Source organism: Crocodylus porosus, unplaced genomic scaffold (assembly GCF_001723895.1).
Source record: "Crocodylus porosus isolate Cpor-Errol unplaced genomic scaffold, CroPor_comp1, whole genome shotgun sequence".
In the NCBI taxonomy this organism is placed as follows: domain Eukaryota; kingdom Metazoa; phylum Chordata; order Crocodylia; family Crocodylidae; genus Crocodylus; species Crocodylus porosus.
In genome coordinates this window covers 11,660,527-11,681,180 of record NW_017728950.1, presented here as the reverse complement: position 1 = coordinate 11,681,180, position 20,654 = coordinate 11,660,527, and the positions used below count along the sequence as shown (strand labels likewise).

Sequence of the window (20,654 nt, the reverse complement as noted above, 5' to 3'; positions counted from 1 at the left end):
GGGAAGCTAGGAAGACCTTGCTGTGGCTGCAGTCTCTGCCAGAGCTGTGACTATGGAGCAGATGGGCAGGGCCAGCCCTGTTCTCTGGAGCAGAGAGCCCAGCCCAGCTCAGCCCAGCCCAGGGCTGCAAAGCATCTGGGATCTTGGGGGACTCTGGATTAACTGAAAATAGGAAGTGTTCTGGGACAGTCATTGCATAACCTGATTTGCCCCAAATCAGTTAAGTCTGATACTACATTCAACAGTGCTTATCTTAAACCAGTTCCATCATTTTGAAACTGGTTTACGTACACTGAACTTATGTTCTGTTACATGTTTAAACCAGTTTCTGATCACTTAAACTGGTTTATGTGTAATGTCTGTCCCTAGCCTGTAAGTCTATGTCTCAGTCATGCTTTAGGATACCCAAAGCAATCATCACTACAAGGCTTGTTCTGTTATGTTGGTCACTGCTGAAAACCATGTGCCAAGTGGGCACTCTGCTATGATATCTGGTAATGAGCACTGGGCTACTTTCAAGTCCAAGCTGAAGCCATTAGTGTATTTTTCAAGAAAGCCTTTAACTTACAAAATAGTCTGTACAATTCCATGATAGCTGAGATGGTTTATTTTTTTGTTTTTCATTCTCTTGCCTAGTGTCAAAGGTACAGTCACTCAGTGCCAGGAGTATAGTAGTCTCAATCCTGCTCCCATATATTAAAAATCTGTCTAGATACCCTTTTATTGTATGTTCTCAATATTGTATGTTTTCAGAGTTGTCAGTGTTGCATAGCCTGTCCTGAGGAACAAGGTAGGGTAAAGTGTGAATCTAAAATTGCTATGATTCATGATAACTATTGGCTATCAGAAGATCCATGATAACTATCAGTCAGAAGCTTAAATGACACAGATAACACTGAAAAGACTTAGGCCCCCTTCTACACATTACACTTAAGGCAAGAATAACCAGTTAATCACATCTTAAGTGGTTACCTGATCACATGTTCAATCAATTAATGCCATGATAAAAAGAGGAATAAGCTACAAAGTTATTCCACAAAATATGTGTAGTAATTTTGTAGCCTGTTCCTATCACACCATTAATTGAACACATGGCTAGGGGCCTCTGTGGCTGGGAGCTCTTTCAGCTCCTTATGCACATGCGGCATGGCAGAAGTTGTGATTATGTGGATCATGCATCAGATCTGATCACTTCTTTACCTGCACATACAGAGAGGCCCTTAGTGTTCCAGAGCCATTTAAAAATCCCATAACTCCATTCAGACTATTAATAAAAATCACTGCACAACATCAATAATCATGTATTGAAAGATGTAGTTACAGTGCAGTACCATAATTAGAATTAATTACAGGGATAGTTCAGAAATTACCTCTGGAGAACCATTGACAAAACTATTTCAATAGATTTTCCTAGGCATTATTACAGAGAGATCCTACTGGTTGTGATATATATAATCTTTGCATGTACAACCCTGCAATGTCATTGTTCCAGAAATGCAGGCTGGGGTATGTACTGTGGCAGTCACCAGCTGACTTTCCTGGAGTAAAGTATTGTTAAAACTTGAGTTGGGACATAAGGATATGGCTATAGTAAATAATATGGAACAGTTATTAGAGACATTGCTAATTTGGTAGCTACAGTACAGCTTTGTTGGTATTTATGGCATCTAACACTCAGAAGCCAGATTCAAAATGGATTTAAGAACCTAAAACAGGACTTTGGTGGATTTGGGGCACCTAAGTCCAAAATTTATATTCAAGAAGCTTCAGTTTAGCAGGTGCCTAAACTCACTAGAATACCTCCTTGTTGGATAGGAAGTGTCATAGGTACTTGAAATTCTGCATGCCTAGAACTGCAGCAGTCCTGAACTCCCATCTAAATCTCATTGCAATCTAGAAACTAAGGAGAGCAGCATTCATATTCTATGAAGGGCAATCTCCAAGCATGCTCGACATTCCAACAGGAATGGAACTTTCGCAAAATAGCACCACTGCACAGCTGATTTTATAATATTTATAATATAATGCCCTAATTATAGCACTCATCCAAGATGAGGTAGATACTACAGATAACATTTCTTTCTCCAGAAGCTCTGAAAGAAAGAAGTGAACAAAACTCACTTATTCTGGACAGTAAATATACTGGCTTTCAGAAGAGGATGCCAGAGTCTGGATCCCAAATGGGGAAAGTTACCTGCCTGGAGTCCTGACTCTGGCACTGGAGCTCTGGAAAGGAGTTGGATGCTCTGCATTTCCTATTACCTACTTCTAAGCAACTCACTGCTTGGTATGTACATTTTGGGATCACCCTTCTGAAATGTCTAATTGTCTCCAGCTCCCTGTCTTGAGCTCCCTGTTTATGTTTTTCTAATCGCCCAGAGCTAACCACAGCATTACGGACTGACAGTTTGACCACTGGCACCAGTTATCAAGACCACCTGCCATGTCTTTGATGGAACTTCAATCTTTGGAGAATGATGTTAGATCCTTGATCAGTGGTATCTTGTTAGGTCTAATTATTAGCATGAGAACACTGGGGCTCTGCCTCCCCTGCACCCCATCTATCACCAGCCCATTGTCACACAGATGTTGCATGGAAGTAGTTTCATTTAGGTTTAGTTCAGTCCTACTCTAGACTTGATTCACCTGCACCAAGTTCCATTCTATACTTGGCTCTTTTAGGCTGAGTCCAAATAAACTAATATACCCCAAAAGGATTCAAGAGGAGCAACAACTGCCTCCTGTCCTTTACTCATGGTTTTTTACCAGTCATCTCTCTGTTTTTGTCCTGTAGATCCACCACTACCTCGGCTCCACTCCCCAAAGCTGGACCTCTGCATCCCTCTTTTAGGTAAGTCATATGACTTCTCCAAGCCAGCTCGTAGTGCCTGCTCCTCTGTCAGAGGCTGCCACCAATCACCTCTCCTGGGGCCTGTAGCTTGACTGCATCTTTCCTTTGGCTGCTGGGAACCCACTCTGGTTCCCCTCTTGGACAGTCTCATGGGGTTTTTGGCTTCTTCTCACCATCCCCACCAGCACATCGGCATGCCAGCAGCAGTTTATTTTTTCCTTCAGGCATGCTCGCCCCTGCCTGCTACAGCTTGAGACATGGCTGCACCTCCAGTGAGTCTTGCAGCGTGGCAGTCTCACCGTTTCAGCCATGTTTCCGTGGCACAGTGATCTCTTTGCCCCTGCCACATCCCTAAATTGAAGCGGTGTTTTTAAAAACCCACCACTTCAATTTAGGGAGAATTAAACTGAAGTAAATCCCTGTGGCATGTACAAGCAGCCTTAGTTTGCAGCATACACATCCTAGTTCCCACCAATTACTAAAACATCTTTAGTGATACAATGTACATCCTACTTCTCACCCTCCCCACCAGATAGAAACACCTGTTTGCCAAGGCACTCTGAACCTTGTTTTGGTCTTCTGTACTGGTCTCATCAATTCATTCTCTATCTGTTGACTTTGAAGGCACCTGTAAAACTATCAAGCATTTTTTTCCAGCACTTCTGTGCAAGGCATATAAGCCTAATTTCATATTCATTGGGGTATACTTTGGTTCATGCTGTTAGCAGGGACACTGTGTGATTTGTATATGCACTGATCAATGGGAGCACATTTACATATGCAATTAAAGTGACTGAATAAACTACTCCCAGGTGCAGTGTCTACATGTGCACCCAGGACAGCAGCAAATTGAGCCAGGCAGGAGCAGTTTAGGTCAGGGATGCTCCTGCCCTGCTCTAACTACCTGCAGCAGCCAGGGGGAGCTCCAGACTTCACCTGCAGCTGCCTGGGTGCCAGCCCCAGGCTGGCAAGGGGCACAGGAGTCAGCCCTGCACTCTAGCTGGCAGTGGCAGTGTGGCCCAGGGCCTGAGGGGGAGCCCTGGGCTGGAAGGGGGCATAAGGGGTCAGACCCAGCCAACAGTGGCTGCATTGGGCAGCAAAGTTGCTGGCTGGGCTACAAGCCTCCTGCAGTTGCCAAACCATATGGCTAGACAGCAGGCAGGAGTGTGACCCTCTGCTGGCTGGGCTGACTGGAAGCAATTTACTCTAAGGTCAGCATCTGCATATGAGTTGCTGCACAGTTAATAACTCTACAGTAGAATAATACTTCTATTTATAAGTACTACACTGCTGCAGAGTTTATTAGTTTCCCGGGGCCTAATAACACTGCATGTGTAGATAGGAAACATTTACTGTGGAGCTAATTAGGCAACTCCACAGTAAAATCTTGTGTAGAGACACCCTAGTTGTCTTAAGCCCTACTTCAGCGAGGCCTGCACTGTTATTGTGTTAACATTCTGTGATGATAAGGGGAATCTGCTTATGTCCCACTTAGAGCTGCTCCTTAATCTGAAATTGATAAATGCCTCAGTGAATATAGAATCCACCATTCATTGTTGGGGCTGTATTACAGACCTACCAAACTAGGAAAAACAGAAGCCTATTAAACCCCAATGGCTTTCATTCACATGTCTGCACCAGGGAGCAATTGAATGGCTGGTGCCTGAAGAAACCAGTCCATTCAAGTTCATCTGAAGGGGTTCAGGCTGGGAAAGTAGAAAATACCCAAGCAAAGGAGCAAAGAAATCAGGTACTAACTTGGGGAGTTAAACATCATAGGATGCAAGATGTGTGGTAGTGGTTGGTGCTTACGTAAAATAGCAGTATTGGAGTGTTGCTGTAGCTGTTACAATAAGGAGATGTACAAGAGGCAAGAGGTTTTTTCTGTGATATCTTTTATTGGATTAACTGTATATTTGGGAAAGGATGTCAGGCACAAAGTGCTATGCTTCTTTGGGCATCTATACATGTGTTCTGGGATGGGGGAGCACTTTAATTAGAGCAGCTCTGAGAATCCCTCTAATTAAAGCACCGCCAGTGTCATGTGTATTCAGCACTGTGCTTCAAAATGATGGCAGGGGCACTTTAACTGAAGCTTATTCAACAAGCTTTATTTAAAGTGCCCCCCCACCCCCCACCATTTTGAAATGCAGGGACACTGAATACACATGATGCAGAGGCCGCTGGAGCAGACTAATTACTACAGTCCAACAGACTCACAGAAGACTTGTTTGAGTCTGCTCCAATGTGTGCTAATTAGCACGTCAGAGATACATCCATCACATGTATAGGTGCCCCTAGTACCTGAAAGCTTGTCCAACATCTCTCCCAACTATACAGCTGATTCAATAAAAGACACCCCCAAAAAAGCAAAAAAATTTGCCTGTCTTAATGGACCTCTCGGACAGAGAGCTTGGGCAAGGGAAAGGAAGAGAAAGGCATTACCAAGAGCCTGTTTCTGACGATGGAACCAGCTAAGTTCAAAAGATGCTGACTGGAGGAAGGAGAGGGGCGGACTGCAGGGATTCAGAGGAGAAACCATGAACTGAAGGAGAAGGATACTGGACAGGGAAATGCTTGAAGATGCTGTTATTTTTAGTCATAGGTACTTCTTTTGTGCTATCTAAGGTAAAGAGTAACTGTATTTAGAAATGTTTGCAAAATCAACATATCTGTAAGTTTTGACAACCATGTTTTGTTGGAGATGTAATTTTGAATTATGAGTGCCATAAAGTTGGAGCTCTAGGGACGGATATGCTTAAGCTGCGGGAAAGGCTGGGTTGAGATTCAATACTGAACTTTGGGGAGAAGTGGCTGAGGCACCTGGGCTGATAGACTGTAAGACCACATTTCTAGGAAAAGATAACAGAAGAGCCTATGCTGGAAAAGTGACCATAATAGCAGTTACTTATGGGCAGAGGGACCTCCCAAAATAGTAGTCAATACAGGCTGGGAAGCAGACAGAAAATTATTTGTCCTGGGGGCACTGCGTGCACAGCCTCTTGTGGAACAGTGGTTCCACACTGCTCCCTAGCCTGGGGAGTGACACAAATGCCTCTCTAACCTGTTTTTGCATAAATTGGTGAAACAGTGTTTTTCAATTAATGTCCCCTTCTTGACACAGGATTAGAAATCTATTACTTTTCTTTTGGGAAAGGAAAATGAGATGTATCTTGCTTGAGAAGGTGTTTTGCTTCAAATAAAAATACCCATGGCTATGTTTGCAAACAATGGTCAAACACATGGAGCTTCCAGGTAAAAGGCAATCTCAGATATCTGCTTTAAAACAGGCAGCAGAGGTGTTGGTGAATACCTCCATACCTCTTTCGGATACATGTTGTCCCATTGCGAGGTCAGTTTATTTTCCTTAGCAAGCATACCTTGGAATTATTATCACATATTGTTCCTTTGAAGTCCCTTAATTAAACTATAATCAATAATCAGCTCTGCTGATAAAAGAGTGCTAATTGGCATCAAAAAAAGGAAGATTACTGACAGGAATCAATGGAGAAGAGAGGAACGCTGGCAGATTTATGGCTTTGATTTTGTTAAGGTGTGGGAATGCCCTGTGATGATTTTTTTGGTACTCCTTTGGAATGTTAATGTTCTCCCGAAGATGGTTTCAGACAGCCTGCTAGGTTACTGCTGTATTCAGTGAAGCAGAATCCACTGAAGAGTTGCTGAGGCAGAACTGAAATTGTAGCTTGCCACAAAGAAACGACAGTACTGTCAGCTAATTACTTCTAACGCAAACAGGATTTGTATTCAACTTTGTTTTTCATGCAAAATTCCAAGCCTTTAAAAGACAGGGCGAGATCCTGGGGTGTTTCTTGAGTTTCTCTGCAGTCCTTGCTGCTTTAGGTTTAGAAATCTAAGGAAGGTACAGAAGGATGGAAACTAAAGATACTTGTAACTACCTGTAACTGCTGCAGTGGGAAATGGGCCAAGTTTGCTCTCGACCAGATGAAGGTACTTGTATGATAGAAACTGTACCCGTGAATGTCTGATTTTTTAAATGTATTTATTTCTTTAAAATAATGGTCTACAAGCCGGGATAATAGTTTATATGCAGTATCTTCAGGTCTGAAGTACTGATCTCAGTATTTCAAACCTACTGTTATTAAATGAATCTAAAATAGAATAACATAAAATTAAAAAAAAATCTGATGTGTGCTTTCTTTTTAAGTACATTAAGGTTAGCAACCAAGTTAACCTTTCACAAATGCAAAGAGGAATAGAAGCTACACATTGTCTTATTGGAGTATAGGATTTCTAATTTTGGACAGATTTGTAACTATTTACTGGTGCATGAGGAACCCATTCTAGACAAATATTTCAATAACATGTTGTTGCCTTTAAAACTTTTACTGTAAATATATGATTATGCTAATACATTAGCACTTGTGCTGGGAGAAAAAGTCTCACAGGACTGATGCTCATGTTTGCAAACCTTCTGTCAGAGGGACACAGATTTGGAGAGGAAAGAAAAATCGTCTGTTTTGTGTGTGTCTTTCAAACTATGGCCTGAATTCTCAGACGGTGTAGGTTAAATGAAGTTGTGCTGATATACACCAGCTGACCTTGTCATGTTGTTCTTTTTGTTTAAATCCAAATATCCTATACAGTGAGCAGTTCCTTCCACAAAGTCAATTATTAATTCTTACACTACCATTTCTTACAATAACTTTATCCCCTCCCCCCTCATACATCGCACATGTACACGCACAACCTATATACACTAAGGCATTCTCCTGAATGTTTCCATCTAAGATAAATGATAATGGTGTGAGTTAAACATTACAGTAAGACATACAAAAAACTAGAACTCTTGGTTCCAAAAATGATACCTTTTATTAGACCAACTGAGAAATCGCAAGAAAATTGTCTGTTTTTGGAAAATTGTCCAAGAGTTCTAGTTTTTTGTATGTCTTCTTGTCTCAAACCAACACGGCTACCAAGTACACCCCTAAAACACTACAGTACACATTTCATGGAATCACCATGTGCAACATTACAGGAGAAGCAGCCTAGAAAAAAAAGCATTTCCTTTTGTAGTTTTTTATTAATATTATTGCTTCTGAAATCTAGTTAACCCTGTCTGGTTGTTTTAATAATCAATACTAAGCAATTTTTTTTCTCTGGCCATACTAGCAGTCTGAAGCTCCACTGGTAAAAGCTGAGAATATGCTGTTATGAGTCTGCATGGAAAACATTGGCAGTTTCCTGACCCTAAGTTGATAAGTAAGACAGTATAAAGCATGGTAAATCTGGAATAGGATAACTGGATTCACATTTACTAACCAATAACTGTGGTCAGAGAGACTGTAAAGTATCCTGGTTTAATGGCACAACTGGGTTTCTATTATGGAATATCTGATGTAATGTTGTCTGTGAGGCAGTTTTACATACCATAATTAGCACGTTTAATTACACTTGTTAGTCTAGCAGCTATTATAATGAACTTGCATGTATAGCAGGTTGCTTTGACAGTGCTAACATTACAATAAAGTTGGGGATACATGGAAATACTTTCTATTTAGTGCACAGATACTTGCACTTGGAAAAGCTTATGCATTAAACTAGAGTGGGTGAGATAAGAAAATAATATATATAGCTAACATTATGTTAACTACTCAATAATGGCAACCCAGTTTTGCCATTAAGCCAGAGACTCGCATGCAGTGTATGTACTGTGAGGCACTTGATGCACAGAATTTAACACAGAGTTAAATTCTGAAGTTATTGAGTTTTCAGATTCAGAGTGAAACCAAGGGCAATATATGGCTCTTTTTCTTAATTTTAAAGTGAAATAAGACTATATCTATATAACCTTAGCCTTGAAGTGTTTATTATTTACACGTTTTGGTTAAGTGATATTTTAAAAAGAGAAATTATCTGTTGTTAATGAGCAACAGGATGATGAAGGCAATAGGATTGTGGCCAATTTTACCAATAGTGAATTTTACAAAGCTTGTCTAACTCACAGGTCAAAGTATTATTTTAGTCATATGAATATCTGGTTTTAAGTGTTCTGTGCTGATTGGAATTCTCTTTGACTCAACTCATTTAAGAGTCATCTATTAGTTTTAGAAAATCTGCATAGGACAACTGTAAACTTATTAAATATTATTAAACAGGTAATTTATTAAACACATAAAAGCAAGCTGGAATACTACAAAGCTTTATTCTTACTTTGAATTTTGTGAGACATTTATTCTTTTAAAAAAAGGTCCAGATGTTATATGTCTGAGTTTCCTGTTAGGATGTTTCCAAAAGCCTGATGCTTTCTTCAGCATACTTAAAATACATGGGGTCAGATCTCTGGCTGCTGTTAACTTATGTAACATCATAGGATCCAGTGGAACTCCTTGAAATATATGCCAGATGAGGATGAAGCCCACATTTTGATACTTTGTTTTAAAAATTACACTTTTTCAATTATTTGACTCCATTTGTTGCAGAGCTTAGAAGTACATACAGTGTAAGAATAGCACCACTCTCCCAACTAACCCCCCAGAATTAAAAAAACCAGCAACAATAACAACAAAACCTAAGAGCATACAGTGGCAAAGGTGAGATTCAGATTTCACAAAAATCATCAAATCCCACAGTCTTCTTGACTTGTCCTGCTGGTGCTTGTACATCATAAGAAGCTTTCATAACAAAAAATATACAACATACAGGCAGGAACATCAAATGCTATTTATTTACATGTAAGGTAACAGAAGAAGGTAGTTTAAACACAACTGTGCAAAGTTCAACTTCATTATAAACAATTACTGAAGGACCATAGTTAAAAGAAGAACAATTCCTTTCTATTAGTTTACTATAATGCCTTTAAACTAAGAAGCATACTACTATGTTGCCATAAATCCTAAAGATACCATTTAGAAATGGAAATTTTCAATTAAAAAAATTAAATGTTGAAAAGCAGGGAAACGATTTAAGGTGAACCAAACAAAATTTAACTCTGCCTACATATTCCAATCAAAAATTTGTTTCATTTTCTAAAGTGGAGTAATGTAGTATTTGATAAGAGCGTATCTATATCATAGCTACTTAATATAAATCACCTTTTATACTTTGTTTGATAGGGAACCTGCCTGCTAAGCATGTCTTAACTTGTGCTGTGATCGTGTGATTTCTATAGCCAGAGATAGGCAGTGGAACTCCAGAGGTTTGCAGACATGACCAGAGAATACAGATTGTGCAATCTTTGTAGATTGGTTAGATTTTGGTAAAATGAACATCAGGCAGATATGCAAGGCCACAGTGTTAAGATTGCTGTGGTAATCATTATTCTGTATTTCCCGACTCATATATCAGTCCTTTATGTTGCAGTGACACAATCCTTCATTTGGTTTTCATACTTCTACAAGGTAAAATAGAGAAAAATGAAAAAAATTCACTATGGAAATTTCTGCCATTAATTCTACAAACTTCCCTACTAAATGAAAAATAATCTTCTGGGCTGCCATAAAGCAAAATAAATTTGGGTTCTGTTGTTTTAAAAATACAGAGATCCTGATATTAAGAGAGACATGTTGAAGGTGCAATATCAAGATCAATAAAATTAGCTATGTGTATCTTTGCAAGAAGAAATAACAACAACAGAGTTTGATGTGGACAGCAAGGTATCCTAGAGTGTACTTACTAAATGAAGGATTAGTCATATCTGTGAGCAACCCATTTCAGCAGCTAACTGAAGCAAATACATCTTCATCCAAACACAGTAGGGGTACTCACTGCATTGAGGCGATCTGTTTGTTCAATTAGTCATAATTCAGAGACATACAGACAGCAGCTTGTGCCTAAAGAAACCTCTGTTCTAGAGGATTATTTTTCTTTAAAGAAGTAAACCCCAGCCTCTGGGATCCTCCATCCATCTGATAACCCTGCTTCAGCCCTGTTTGTTTTTAAAAATAGCAGCCAAGAATAACATTCAGTCAGTACAGTCTTGCTTTTTCTTGTTTGTCTTGCTGCTGCTATTTCAACTGTAATTTCCAGTGATTCGAAGTGCTATTATTTGAGTTTTGCACCATTAACTTTAATATTTTATAAAGTGCTGGAAAGGTGGGAGAAGGATCTGATGGCTGAAGCAATAGACAAAGAATTAGAGCTCTGGCTGCTATCCCCAATTGTTACATTTTTCCTGTGGGCCCCTTGGCAAGCTATTTGGTTTCTGCGCTTTTATTTTGTAGGCCCTGAAAATGGGCATACCATTAGTATATCATGCTAGTGCACCGAGATAGTAGCGTAATTTGTGGGGGAAGGGTGGGAAGGGGGAGGAGAGACATGATAAAGCACCAGCCCCAGATGGAGATTCGGAGTGAATGCCAGAATGAGAGTCCCAGGGAGATTATGCGCATGCCACAGTCCATGCTGAGGAAACTCGTGCCAAGGCAGCAGTAGCCTCTGCAGCTGCCACCACCACCAGTCTGAGCCAGGCGGTAAGTGCTTCCACCACACTGTTAGCAGGTGCCAGCATTTGAAGTTACACCTCTGCACAGCAGAGTTAATTTGCACCAGTTGTGCTTGCTCATAGCAAGAAGGACTGTGCCCCAGACTTACAGCTTAAGTACTCATCACCCCTCTAAGATGTGCACAAGAGAAAGATATGTGCACAATTCTACACCATAACAGCTCTGTGGCTCCCTGGACTATCAAAAGCCTTTCATTAGGATCCACACAGGGAGGGGAGGTGGTAAAAGAGCTTGGAGCTTCTTCCCCCACCTCCGCATTATCATTTCTGGGTCGCACCCTACAAAGGGGGCAGCTGTGACCTTGAGGAGTCTGGTATACAACTCCAGTGGCGCTACTGGTGTCCTAGTACATTGAGAAAGGTTTGCACATTGCTGTGACTTAGCAACCTTTTTTTGTTCTCATTTATGATTTACAAAGCAGTGACAGCCAACAGCAAGACTCAAAGTCCCATGTGTTAGTGAAAAAAAATCAAATGTTCTCCCAAGCTCAAGGGCTCATTGGGTTAGCTATTGGGACTCACTTCTTGCTTCAAAAAGCTCACTGCTTAAGAGGGTAAAAGTTCCTAAGTGCACTGGGTGGTCTCAACATGGTTTTGCAATAAAATATTTTTGGTTTATGGTGCAAGTACTTATAGCATGATATGTACTGGTCTGATCTGAATTCCAAACCTTCCTTTATACCTTCAACTAAAGTCAACTTCAGCTTCAGTTTCTTCTTTCAATTAATGCCATGTCTGGCTATGAAAGTGGTTACACAACAAATCTCTGTCACACCATTTTTGTCCCTGCTTACATCTTGAATTAAAGTATTCCTTAGCACGCAGTTTCTGTACATGATTTTGAAATCTTCAAAGAATTCAACACATTTGTGCTTTACTGACCAATAGATACAAGTGGGTCCTGATATTTAAAAGTAGCACAGTAAAAATCTTAAATTTTCCTGGTAAGTGAAAACTTTCCATTTCGCTGTTCTTGCCCATTCTTCCTAACCATATTTAGGTAACGCCTACATTTTAAAATCTAACCTCCTAAACCCCCAATCTAACCCCAAAATTTTCATGCCTGAAATGAGAGCCAGCATGATGAAATGTGTCTTTCTAAAGCAGTTTTAGGAGGGCATTTAAAGGCTCCAAATCAACAAAGAACTTAAGTATGCAATTAGCTGAGTGTACATGCTGAAGTATAAATGAAGTCTGAGACCCAAGCTTTCCTGAATCAGGGTATCAGTGACTAAAAGGGCCCTTTAGTATAGAAGTAGTTTTGTCTTTGACCTTCACTGTAGCAACATTGGTACCATGTTACAATCCTGTGCCTCAGTTTCTGTGTTCTTATAACAAGATTATTTATCATTAAGACTTACTTACCATTTCCCTTTTCATGTATCATCTGAGATCTGACACTTTTATTAATCTGGTTGCTCCAAAGGTTACAGTGCTCCTTATTAGTCAGTCTGTTGAATTTTTCATCAGCTGTAGCTGAACATGCTTTCAAAGGAATTGAACTTAACAACTTTTACATCTCCGTATCATCTCAGTTATAAATTGGTTCAGATATTAAAAATTGTGAAGCTCTATTTCCTGCTTTATTACCTATTCCCTTTGTCTCTCTTGTTTTATTTGAAATACGTGTACTTTTTAATACCAGTTTATATATAACTATATAATTATTTTCTCAGATAAACACGATGTGATAATTGTTTTTATTCATGTGTGCTTATAGGTCACTACTGATCAGGTCACCCTTGAAAGTGGCAGCTTACTTATGGCAATGTAAATATCTTTCTGTTTGCATGATATACAGTGGATGCAATCACATTTAAGCCCAATAGTACTTAGCGGTCATATTGTCAAGTGGACTGTTCTGGGTATCCAAGAATAGTCTTAATATCTCTCATATAAAACTAATGCCTATGTTTACCAAATGACTGTTAGGATTTACTTCCATCTGATATTTCCCCCCCGCCCCCCTCTTTCCCTGTAGATGAAAAAGTACATTCAAGTGATTTCTACCATGACCTCAACAAATTGATGATGAAAAGAAGGAAATTGTGGGATTACTCCTTTCAGCTTCCCTGGACAATGGAAGGAGAGCCATTCACTTCTGCGTTGTTGCCAGCTGAGAATATTCCACCAGACTCTAGTATGACCCTGGAACAGAAAACCACATTTGTCTTTGTGATTTTACTATTTATTTTTTTAGGAATCCTCATTGTCCGTTGCTTCCGAATTCTCCTAGATCCATACAGGAGTATGCCGACATCTACCTGGGCTGATGGACTTGATGGACTTGAGAAAGGCCAGTTTGATTATGCATTGGCTTAAGAGACTGAAAACTCAGAAGCATTACCACCACCCCCAGGTTTCCTCAGTTGCTATAACTGCCTCACACAAGTGCACAAAATATTAAATTGTACTTTTTACAGTAAATTAAGTCAAACATTTGGAGGTGGAGTTGTAATCCTTCTAATAGAAAAGGAGAAAAATCTAAAGTTTTCCTTGGCAAAACTCTCCTTCAAAATGCATTGTAACAATAAATAGTCTCAGTCATATCTTAAAATGTAAAATAATATTGTGATTAGTTTTGCTGGAGAAAGCTTTATTTTATGAAAGAAGCTTTTACTAGAAAATAGTCTGTAGATATACAGAGGAGGTGAGAGTGTGCTTTTATGATTTGTATTTGAAAACTAATTATAATTTTTCCAAGTCCTACTAAGCTGTTTTTCCACTTCACTTTTTCCAGTCAGCAGAAAGGTAAGGGAGTTGCTGTAAGTTTTAAAGCTTTAAGATATTTTGGGGTATGAAGTAGGGAACTCTTGCATGTCCTCTGAGAAAATCAAATGCCAGTTCTTACTTGGTATGAAAACAGTATTGAATTTATGTAGTACTAGCAAACTAGAGTTGGCAGAAGTGTTAATTGTGAATAAATTCTTTGATGAATTTGGCACATTTTTTGTCTTTGCAAATCAAAGCCAGGTTCTGCAAATGGATTGGTGATTCCTCCATTCTGGCATTAGCCAAATGATTTATACTAAAACATTTCAGCTGATTCGGTGCTCGTCAATTGTTCATGTTGCGTATTCGTTTTGCCTTCCATTGTGCGTCAGTCGTGCGCTGTTTTTTCATGCTGATTTGGATAACTGACATATCTGAGGATGAAAAGAGCAAATGAAAGTGAATTAACTATTCTGTTCATGGTCAAAGAAAAGCCATTTCTGTATGCTAAAAACCTGTTTACATGATTGATCAAAAGATTGAGTTTTAAGAGATTGCATAAAATGGACTGGAGTGGTTGCTTAAAATTCAAATGGATAATGGATGATCACAAGTATTGCTTAGCCATAGAGAGCCACTGTATTAGGAGTGCTACTGTATGTGCCTGGAACTGCTAAGTGTGTAAAGGCCAGTCTGCTCAGATGTAAACTCATGAGAAGCTTGTAAAGCATTTTAGTTTAGTGCAGTTTGAATATCTCTTTATGCAAGAGGGAAGGAGGTGCCTCTTTCAGTGGGTGTGAGCAGCCTGTGCCTTAAATTAAGCTACATCAAGTGTAAGAACTTTGGGGTTATCAATAGCTACAATCCCTCTGTGCTGTGTTTCGTTCACTGTCCTCACAGGGAACATTCAACACCAGTTCCTCAGTTGGCAGAAATGCTGACTTGTGCCAGCTGAAGATCTAGCCTTCATGCTCTTCTGCATTAAAAAAACCCCACTCAGATAAAGAAGCAAACACAATCTTCTGGCTTGCTTCCTAGGTATCTGGGTAGCAGTGCCACTGCAAGATAGAAAAATATTCTCAGTGTTGCTGAGCCAGCCCAGCCCCTATCAATGTGCTGTCAGTATTTAGTACGAGGTTCCAACATCATTCCTCCCTTTGGCCTGCAATAAATTCCAGGTATATTTAGAAAAGGGAAGGGTGTGAGAGTGAACAATCTGTTCATTTCTTTTCCTTTAAACAATAAACATATAAATAAGAGCTTTCTCCCCACTGCAACAAAAAGGAGGCAATATTCCTGGGCAAACACTAATATAGCATAGGGTTCCAGTTGGGTCACTGGGAATTCTTGCAAGTGGGACTTGGAGTTTGGGAAAAATCTGACACTTGGTGCCTCCTGATCCATTCTGAAGAGAGAAAGATGTTCTTCTGGTGCACTTTAATGAACCACAGAGATAAGTTATCCCAGTAGGGTGATTTAGCCATATTGTCAAAGCTTAACAATCATCTCCTGAAAACACTTTGGCAGCACATCATTTTAGGTAAATCATTTTTTCCTCTATACAGAACAGGCCATTGAAAGAGCAGAATAGTATTTCATTCCAGGTAGGAAAAAATGGGAACAAGTTCATAAGAATACAGAATTGCTGACTGGTTAAGTGGAAATATTAAGTGGAAATGGAAAGTCTGAGGGTCAAAGCAGCTCTACATGACTCTGCTATATAGGCTAGGCCCAATGTGCTAGTTTATCCAACTGTTCCTTGGAGACTATCACAGACATATGGAGAAGAAATGCACTAAAATGTTAATATTCCACATAAAATCATATATTTACTCCACTTACTGTGGAGAATAAGAGTTTTATATGTATTATTTGTATGCATATCCTATGTGTCCTGGCTTATCTGCTGGAAATTGTCCTGCCTGAGGACAAGGAATAAAGTGAAAGGGAGCTGTTGTGGGGAAGCAAACAAGAGTAGCCAGAAGCTCTTGAAAGGAGCAAGAAGGGAATCCCTTATCTCAGAGGTGTCCAAGACATGGCCTGCACACAACACCCACATCATCCATCCCCTGTGCTAGCCCTGGGCCTCAAGTTGACCAACATGCCACGTGTGACACATTCTGGACTGGCCGTGTGTACAGGGTCTGGGATATGTGCCACATGCAGCAAATGCTTCAGGACACAAACTGTATGCAGGGCCAAACTTGGACTCCCCCCATATGCTGGATCCAGCTCCCACAATGCCTCCTCTGGTCAGTCAAGGACTGCTGCATGCAGTGCCTGCTCTGCCTGGTCTTGGACAGAAGTCACATGCATTGCCCATTCTAGCTGGTTTGGGGCAGGCACCAAGTATGGTTCTGGATGGGTATGCAGAAGGGAGTGGGGTGGGGGCGGATTTCAGGCCTGGGGAACAGTCCCATGTCACTCATGTAGTCTGCGGGGCCAGATGAGTTTGACACCCTGCCTTACCTGGTCAGTCCACTTGCCAAGTGTCAACCAGGCTAGTAAGGTAGACTTTATCCTAAGATCAAACTGTTACAGCCGGGCTGTCCAACTTCTAAGCAGTTAGGGGGTGCATGTCCCTCAGGCTCATTAGCAGGAGCCATATCAATGGGGGCCATGGGCCCTGGGGCTGCATGCTTCCCACCCCCACTGCATGGTGCACCCTGGTGCCCCTGCCACTTACCACCTGTTCTCCTGCTCTGCTGCATGCCCAGATACCCCTTGCAGCTGCACTGTGTGCCTGAGTCGACCTTGCTGCTGCACTTTGTGTACTCCCCCACCACTGCATTGGGTACCCTGAATCACCCTTAGCTCCCTAGCTGTGAGCTGCCCTGCTGCACTGTGCCATTCAGGCACCCTGGGCTGGAGGCTTCTCCAGTATTGCAGGCTGTGCTGTGCTGCCCCTTGCCCCATCCCATAGAGAAGGGACAGAGGCAGGAAGGGGAAGCCAGAGGGAGGGGGAACCTGGAGCCTGGGCTGCTGCTGCAGCCACAACCATAGGGAGAGTGGCTGCTGGGTGGGAGTCAGGGGATCCTATTTAACCACCTGGAGGCTGCTTGCAGCCCATGGGCTGCCAGTTGGGCTGACATTCCTGCATTATAGGATCCTGGCCATTGAAAAGGAAGGGGGAGAATTGGTGAGCAGATTGGCAGCAGCTGCCTGCAAAGTATGCGGGAAGAAGAGCTTCTGTGCTGCAGTCAAGCTGTGACATCAGTTTATGCACACATAGCTGAGTTGGCTTTGAATTACCTTGCCCCAGTATTCAGCTAGCTCAGCATAGCCACAGCAGCATGGAACTCCACCCATGCTGCAAAACCTGTCTGGGAACCTGGGTAAATATTCTTGTGGCTCTGTACTGATGGACTGGTATGCTGTGGCTATGCTGCTGTCACTACCTGAGCTATACAGTTTAAAGCAAACTCAGGGCTGTGTATACTAGGGTAGATGTCACTGCCAGAAGGTGGAGACAGACAGCCCAACAGACTATTTCTTCCACCAGATGACTGGTTTGAATGCAAGAAAGTCTTAAAGTTTAAATAAGAGGAAAAATATGCATAGACTGTATTGTTTTTGCCCTTTGCTCTGCATGTGATGTACCTTGGAGGTATAAATAAACATTTGTTTTGAATAAGTTGGTTTTGTGTCCTTTTAATCAGGTCCTGTCACTGCACTCCCAGAATTAAAAGGCTCACGGGTTTCAAATGTAGTAGGGCCTGTGAGGTTAAGAAGACGGGTAAGCTCCAGCCCAGACACCCATTCTGTAGGTGCATCTGCACTGCTCTGTACTGGTGGTTAGTACCACTACCAGAAGCAATCTAGCTGCTATTGCATGGATGTACCCTACTGAGAAGCAAAAACATCAGCATCAGGCATCATCATCATCATCATCATCATCATCATCATCATCACCAGGCAAGAGTGAAGGTAGCAAAATTCTATCTCCACTACGGCACCCTCGAGAGGGACGTAAAGAGTGTCTGAAGCACAAGAGACCTGGTATTGTAACAACAACATATGTTTAAAAATCAGCCCTCATGTTAGTGACCACTACTTATGTTCAGTTTCTTCCTTAGCAAATATGTTCAGTTTGTAAATCAAAGCTCCTATTCATGCTGCCACAGTGAGCATAAAAAAGCAGTTGTTTTCCACTTTGTACATCCTGTTACCAGTGTTTCTGGAGTTCTGCAGCACTTCAGACCTGTTTTCTGCAGCACCTTTTTGACAGAGTCTGTGTAATTTCTGCAGCATTGATAAAAGAGCCTACATCTCAGTGGATCCTGTTCACCTTGGGAAGGTGTCATCATGGAAGCATGAGTTGCTTTACATAGTACTTCTCATTCCTATATGCTAATTAAACTTCATAGTGACCCTGAGAGTCAGTGCAGAAGGGGAAGGAGAGGTTTTAAGAGATTTTAAGAGATTTGCCCTAAGGCAGAGATGGAGTGGAGATGGTATTAGAGACAGGACTGGGTTCCTACACTTTGCTGAGATCACTAGACTATAAGCCCCAGACTGTATAGTAATACCATACCTGCTCCTTGATGAGATCTACAATCATGAGTCTGCATTCTGCCTTGGGAAAGGGAACTGTTATGAGAGATCCATTGGTCCCACATCTGCTCCATTTCCTAAAACCCATTACTTAGTTAAGAGTAAGAATTCTGCCAGGAGGAGGGATTCTCAAATCCTATTCATCTCACTGCATAACAGACCTGTACTGAACTGCTGTAGCTGGAGCCATCTAGAGCTGCAGAAGATGGCGTAAGAGTAGCTCTGTAAGATATGCACCACGGCTGGAGGAGAAACCTGAACTTGAGATTACAAACTGGTGATCACGTGAGTACCTTAATGTTATATTAATTGTTTCGTTAATATTCTAATATAATAAAAGCCTTGGTTTGTTTGTCTGTCTGTCCATAACGCTTTATTTGCACTCTGATTGGTTGTCTCGGCAGCCAATCACAATGCTGACTGAAACAACCAATCAGAGTGCTCTGCACAGACAGGCACACATGGTGGAGCACTACCATGATGGTGGGGGCTGGGGGCCAGATCAGGAGGCCTCGCCCCTCCCCCCCCAGCTCAGCTTCTGGGAGGCAGAGGGGGAAGGTGGGGATGAACTGGGATGGTGGAGCATAGCTATGACAGTGGGGACGAAGGGGACAGATCAAGATGAGGGGGCGAGGCCAGTGGGACTGGCCTCACCCTCCCCTCCCCTCTGCCCCTGGCCCTGCTCCTTGGAGGTGTTGGTGGTGTGGGGTGCTGGCAGCACAGCGCTGACCTCGCCCCCCCAACTCTGGCCTTTCCACCGCATCCAAAGGGAGGCCATGCTTCACCCCCCCCAGCATTCATGATGGGCAATTTACTAGTACATGACATAACTGCCAATATCTTCACAAGAAAAGTCATGCAGAAGATTAGGCTTTCTGTAATGTTTTGTTTGAGTGCTCTACTTTTATCTATGGTGGTTTAAATTCTCGTCCTGTTCAATAGCAGTGATGTCAGGTGAAATGTATTTACAAAATGACATTGACCATCAGGTAGCGATAGGTTTGTACTGCACTGTAGAGATACCCAATACAGTATAGACTCTCCAGCATAGAAACGTTTATGACCCTTAACAGCAAGGCAGATTAGCTTGCCTTTCTACCATAGCTAGACTGATTCTGTTGCCCATGCTAGCTGCTTTAAAGCATTCTCAGGTATCTCTATCAGACACTGCAATGTACATATGCCAACGTCTATGAAATCTATGAACTTCCTACAATGGGACAAAGCTGCATGGTTTTTAGACTCCTTTTTCAGAAAAAAGCCCTTACAGAGCTATAACCAAAGCCATCTGCAGTTTGTCCATCATGTCTTTTCTGCTAGTCTGGGTTTACTGGAGCGCAAGATGTCTGAGCCATTTTCCCAGCATAGTCCTGCGATGCTTGATATTTTGGAAAGGGTGTGGAGCCACCTTTGCTGGCATTCTACCATGCTGGATTGCCCAACACTATTCTGGTGGAAGGTTTTAAATAGGATGAAGCCTGGCTCAGTAACCAATTGGCTGAATGTGTGGCTGTTATAACCATTTTTCTTTTTATTGGATTTATTTCTGGCTTTAATAAGAGCATTACCCATTTTCACGCCAATTGCCCTCTCTTAACCACAAAAAAGAGAATATATTTATGCATCAGAGGTAATGGGAAACTTCCCTGATACATTCCATAGACTTGATCCTGGTCTCCGTCATGTTGGTTTAACACCAGTGTAATGCTATTGACTTCAATGGACTTATACCGTATTTACTACAGGGAAAATGAGACTCATGTCCCAAGTGTCTAAATATATTCCATTGCATCAAAGACCTGCTAGCTCTGTACTGATGTTTAATACATGTGAAATCAATTTTATCACCCAGTTTTTAAAAAGCAAAAACTCCTGGGTGTTAAATTTTAATAGATTCTATAAATACCATAACACTACCATGATGATGACATGCTTTCATTGTTTTCCTGACATGACTGAAAATAGCTTTTTCACAGTAACTAATGCATTATCAATTACAGAACCTACCCACTAGATTAAGCATACAACTGTTATTTAAAGTTCAGGAATGCTGTA

The 20,654-nt window shown here is 41.3% G+C and overlaps 1 protein-coding gene across 1 annotated transcript; it reads left to right on the top strand.

Moving 5' to 3' along the window:
• The first annotated feature begins 6,513 nt into the window (after nt 1–6,513).
• On the top strand, nt 6,514–15,901 carry CTXN3 (cortexin 3). The gene is made up of 2 exons (XM_019555425.1): nt 6,514–6,820; nt 13,315–15,901. The coding sequence occupies exons 1-2, from the start codon at nt 6,790–6,792 to the stop codon at nt 13,653–13,655; spliced, it is 372 nt and encodes a 123-aa protein (XP_019410970.1). The 5' UTR covers nt 6,514–6,789; the 3' UTR covers nt 13,656–15,901.
• Nucleotides 15,902–20,654: the final 4,753 nt, after the last annotated feature.

Excerpts from the sequence above, each read along its gene's own strand:
- CTXN3 (XM_019555425.1), top strand. The coding sequence starts at position 6,790 with ATGGGCCAAGTTTGCTCTCGACCAGATGAAG. Across the intron at positions 6,821-13,314 it reads TTGCTCTCGACCAGATGAAG|ATGAAAAAGTACATTCAAGT; the intron begins GTACTTGTATGA and ends CTTTCCCTGTAG.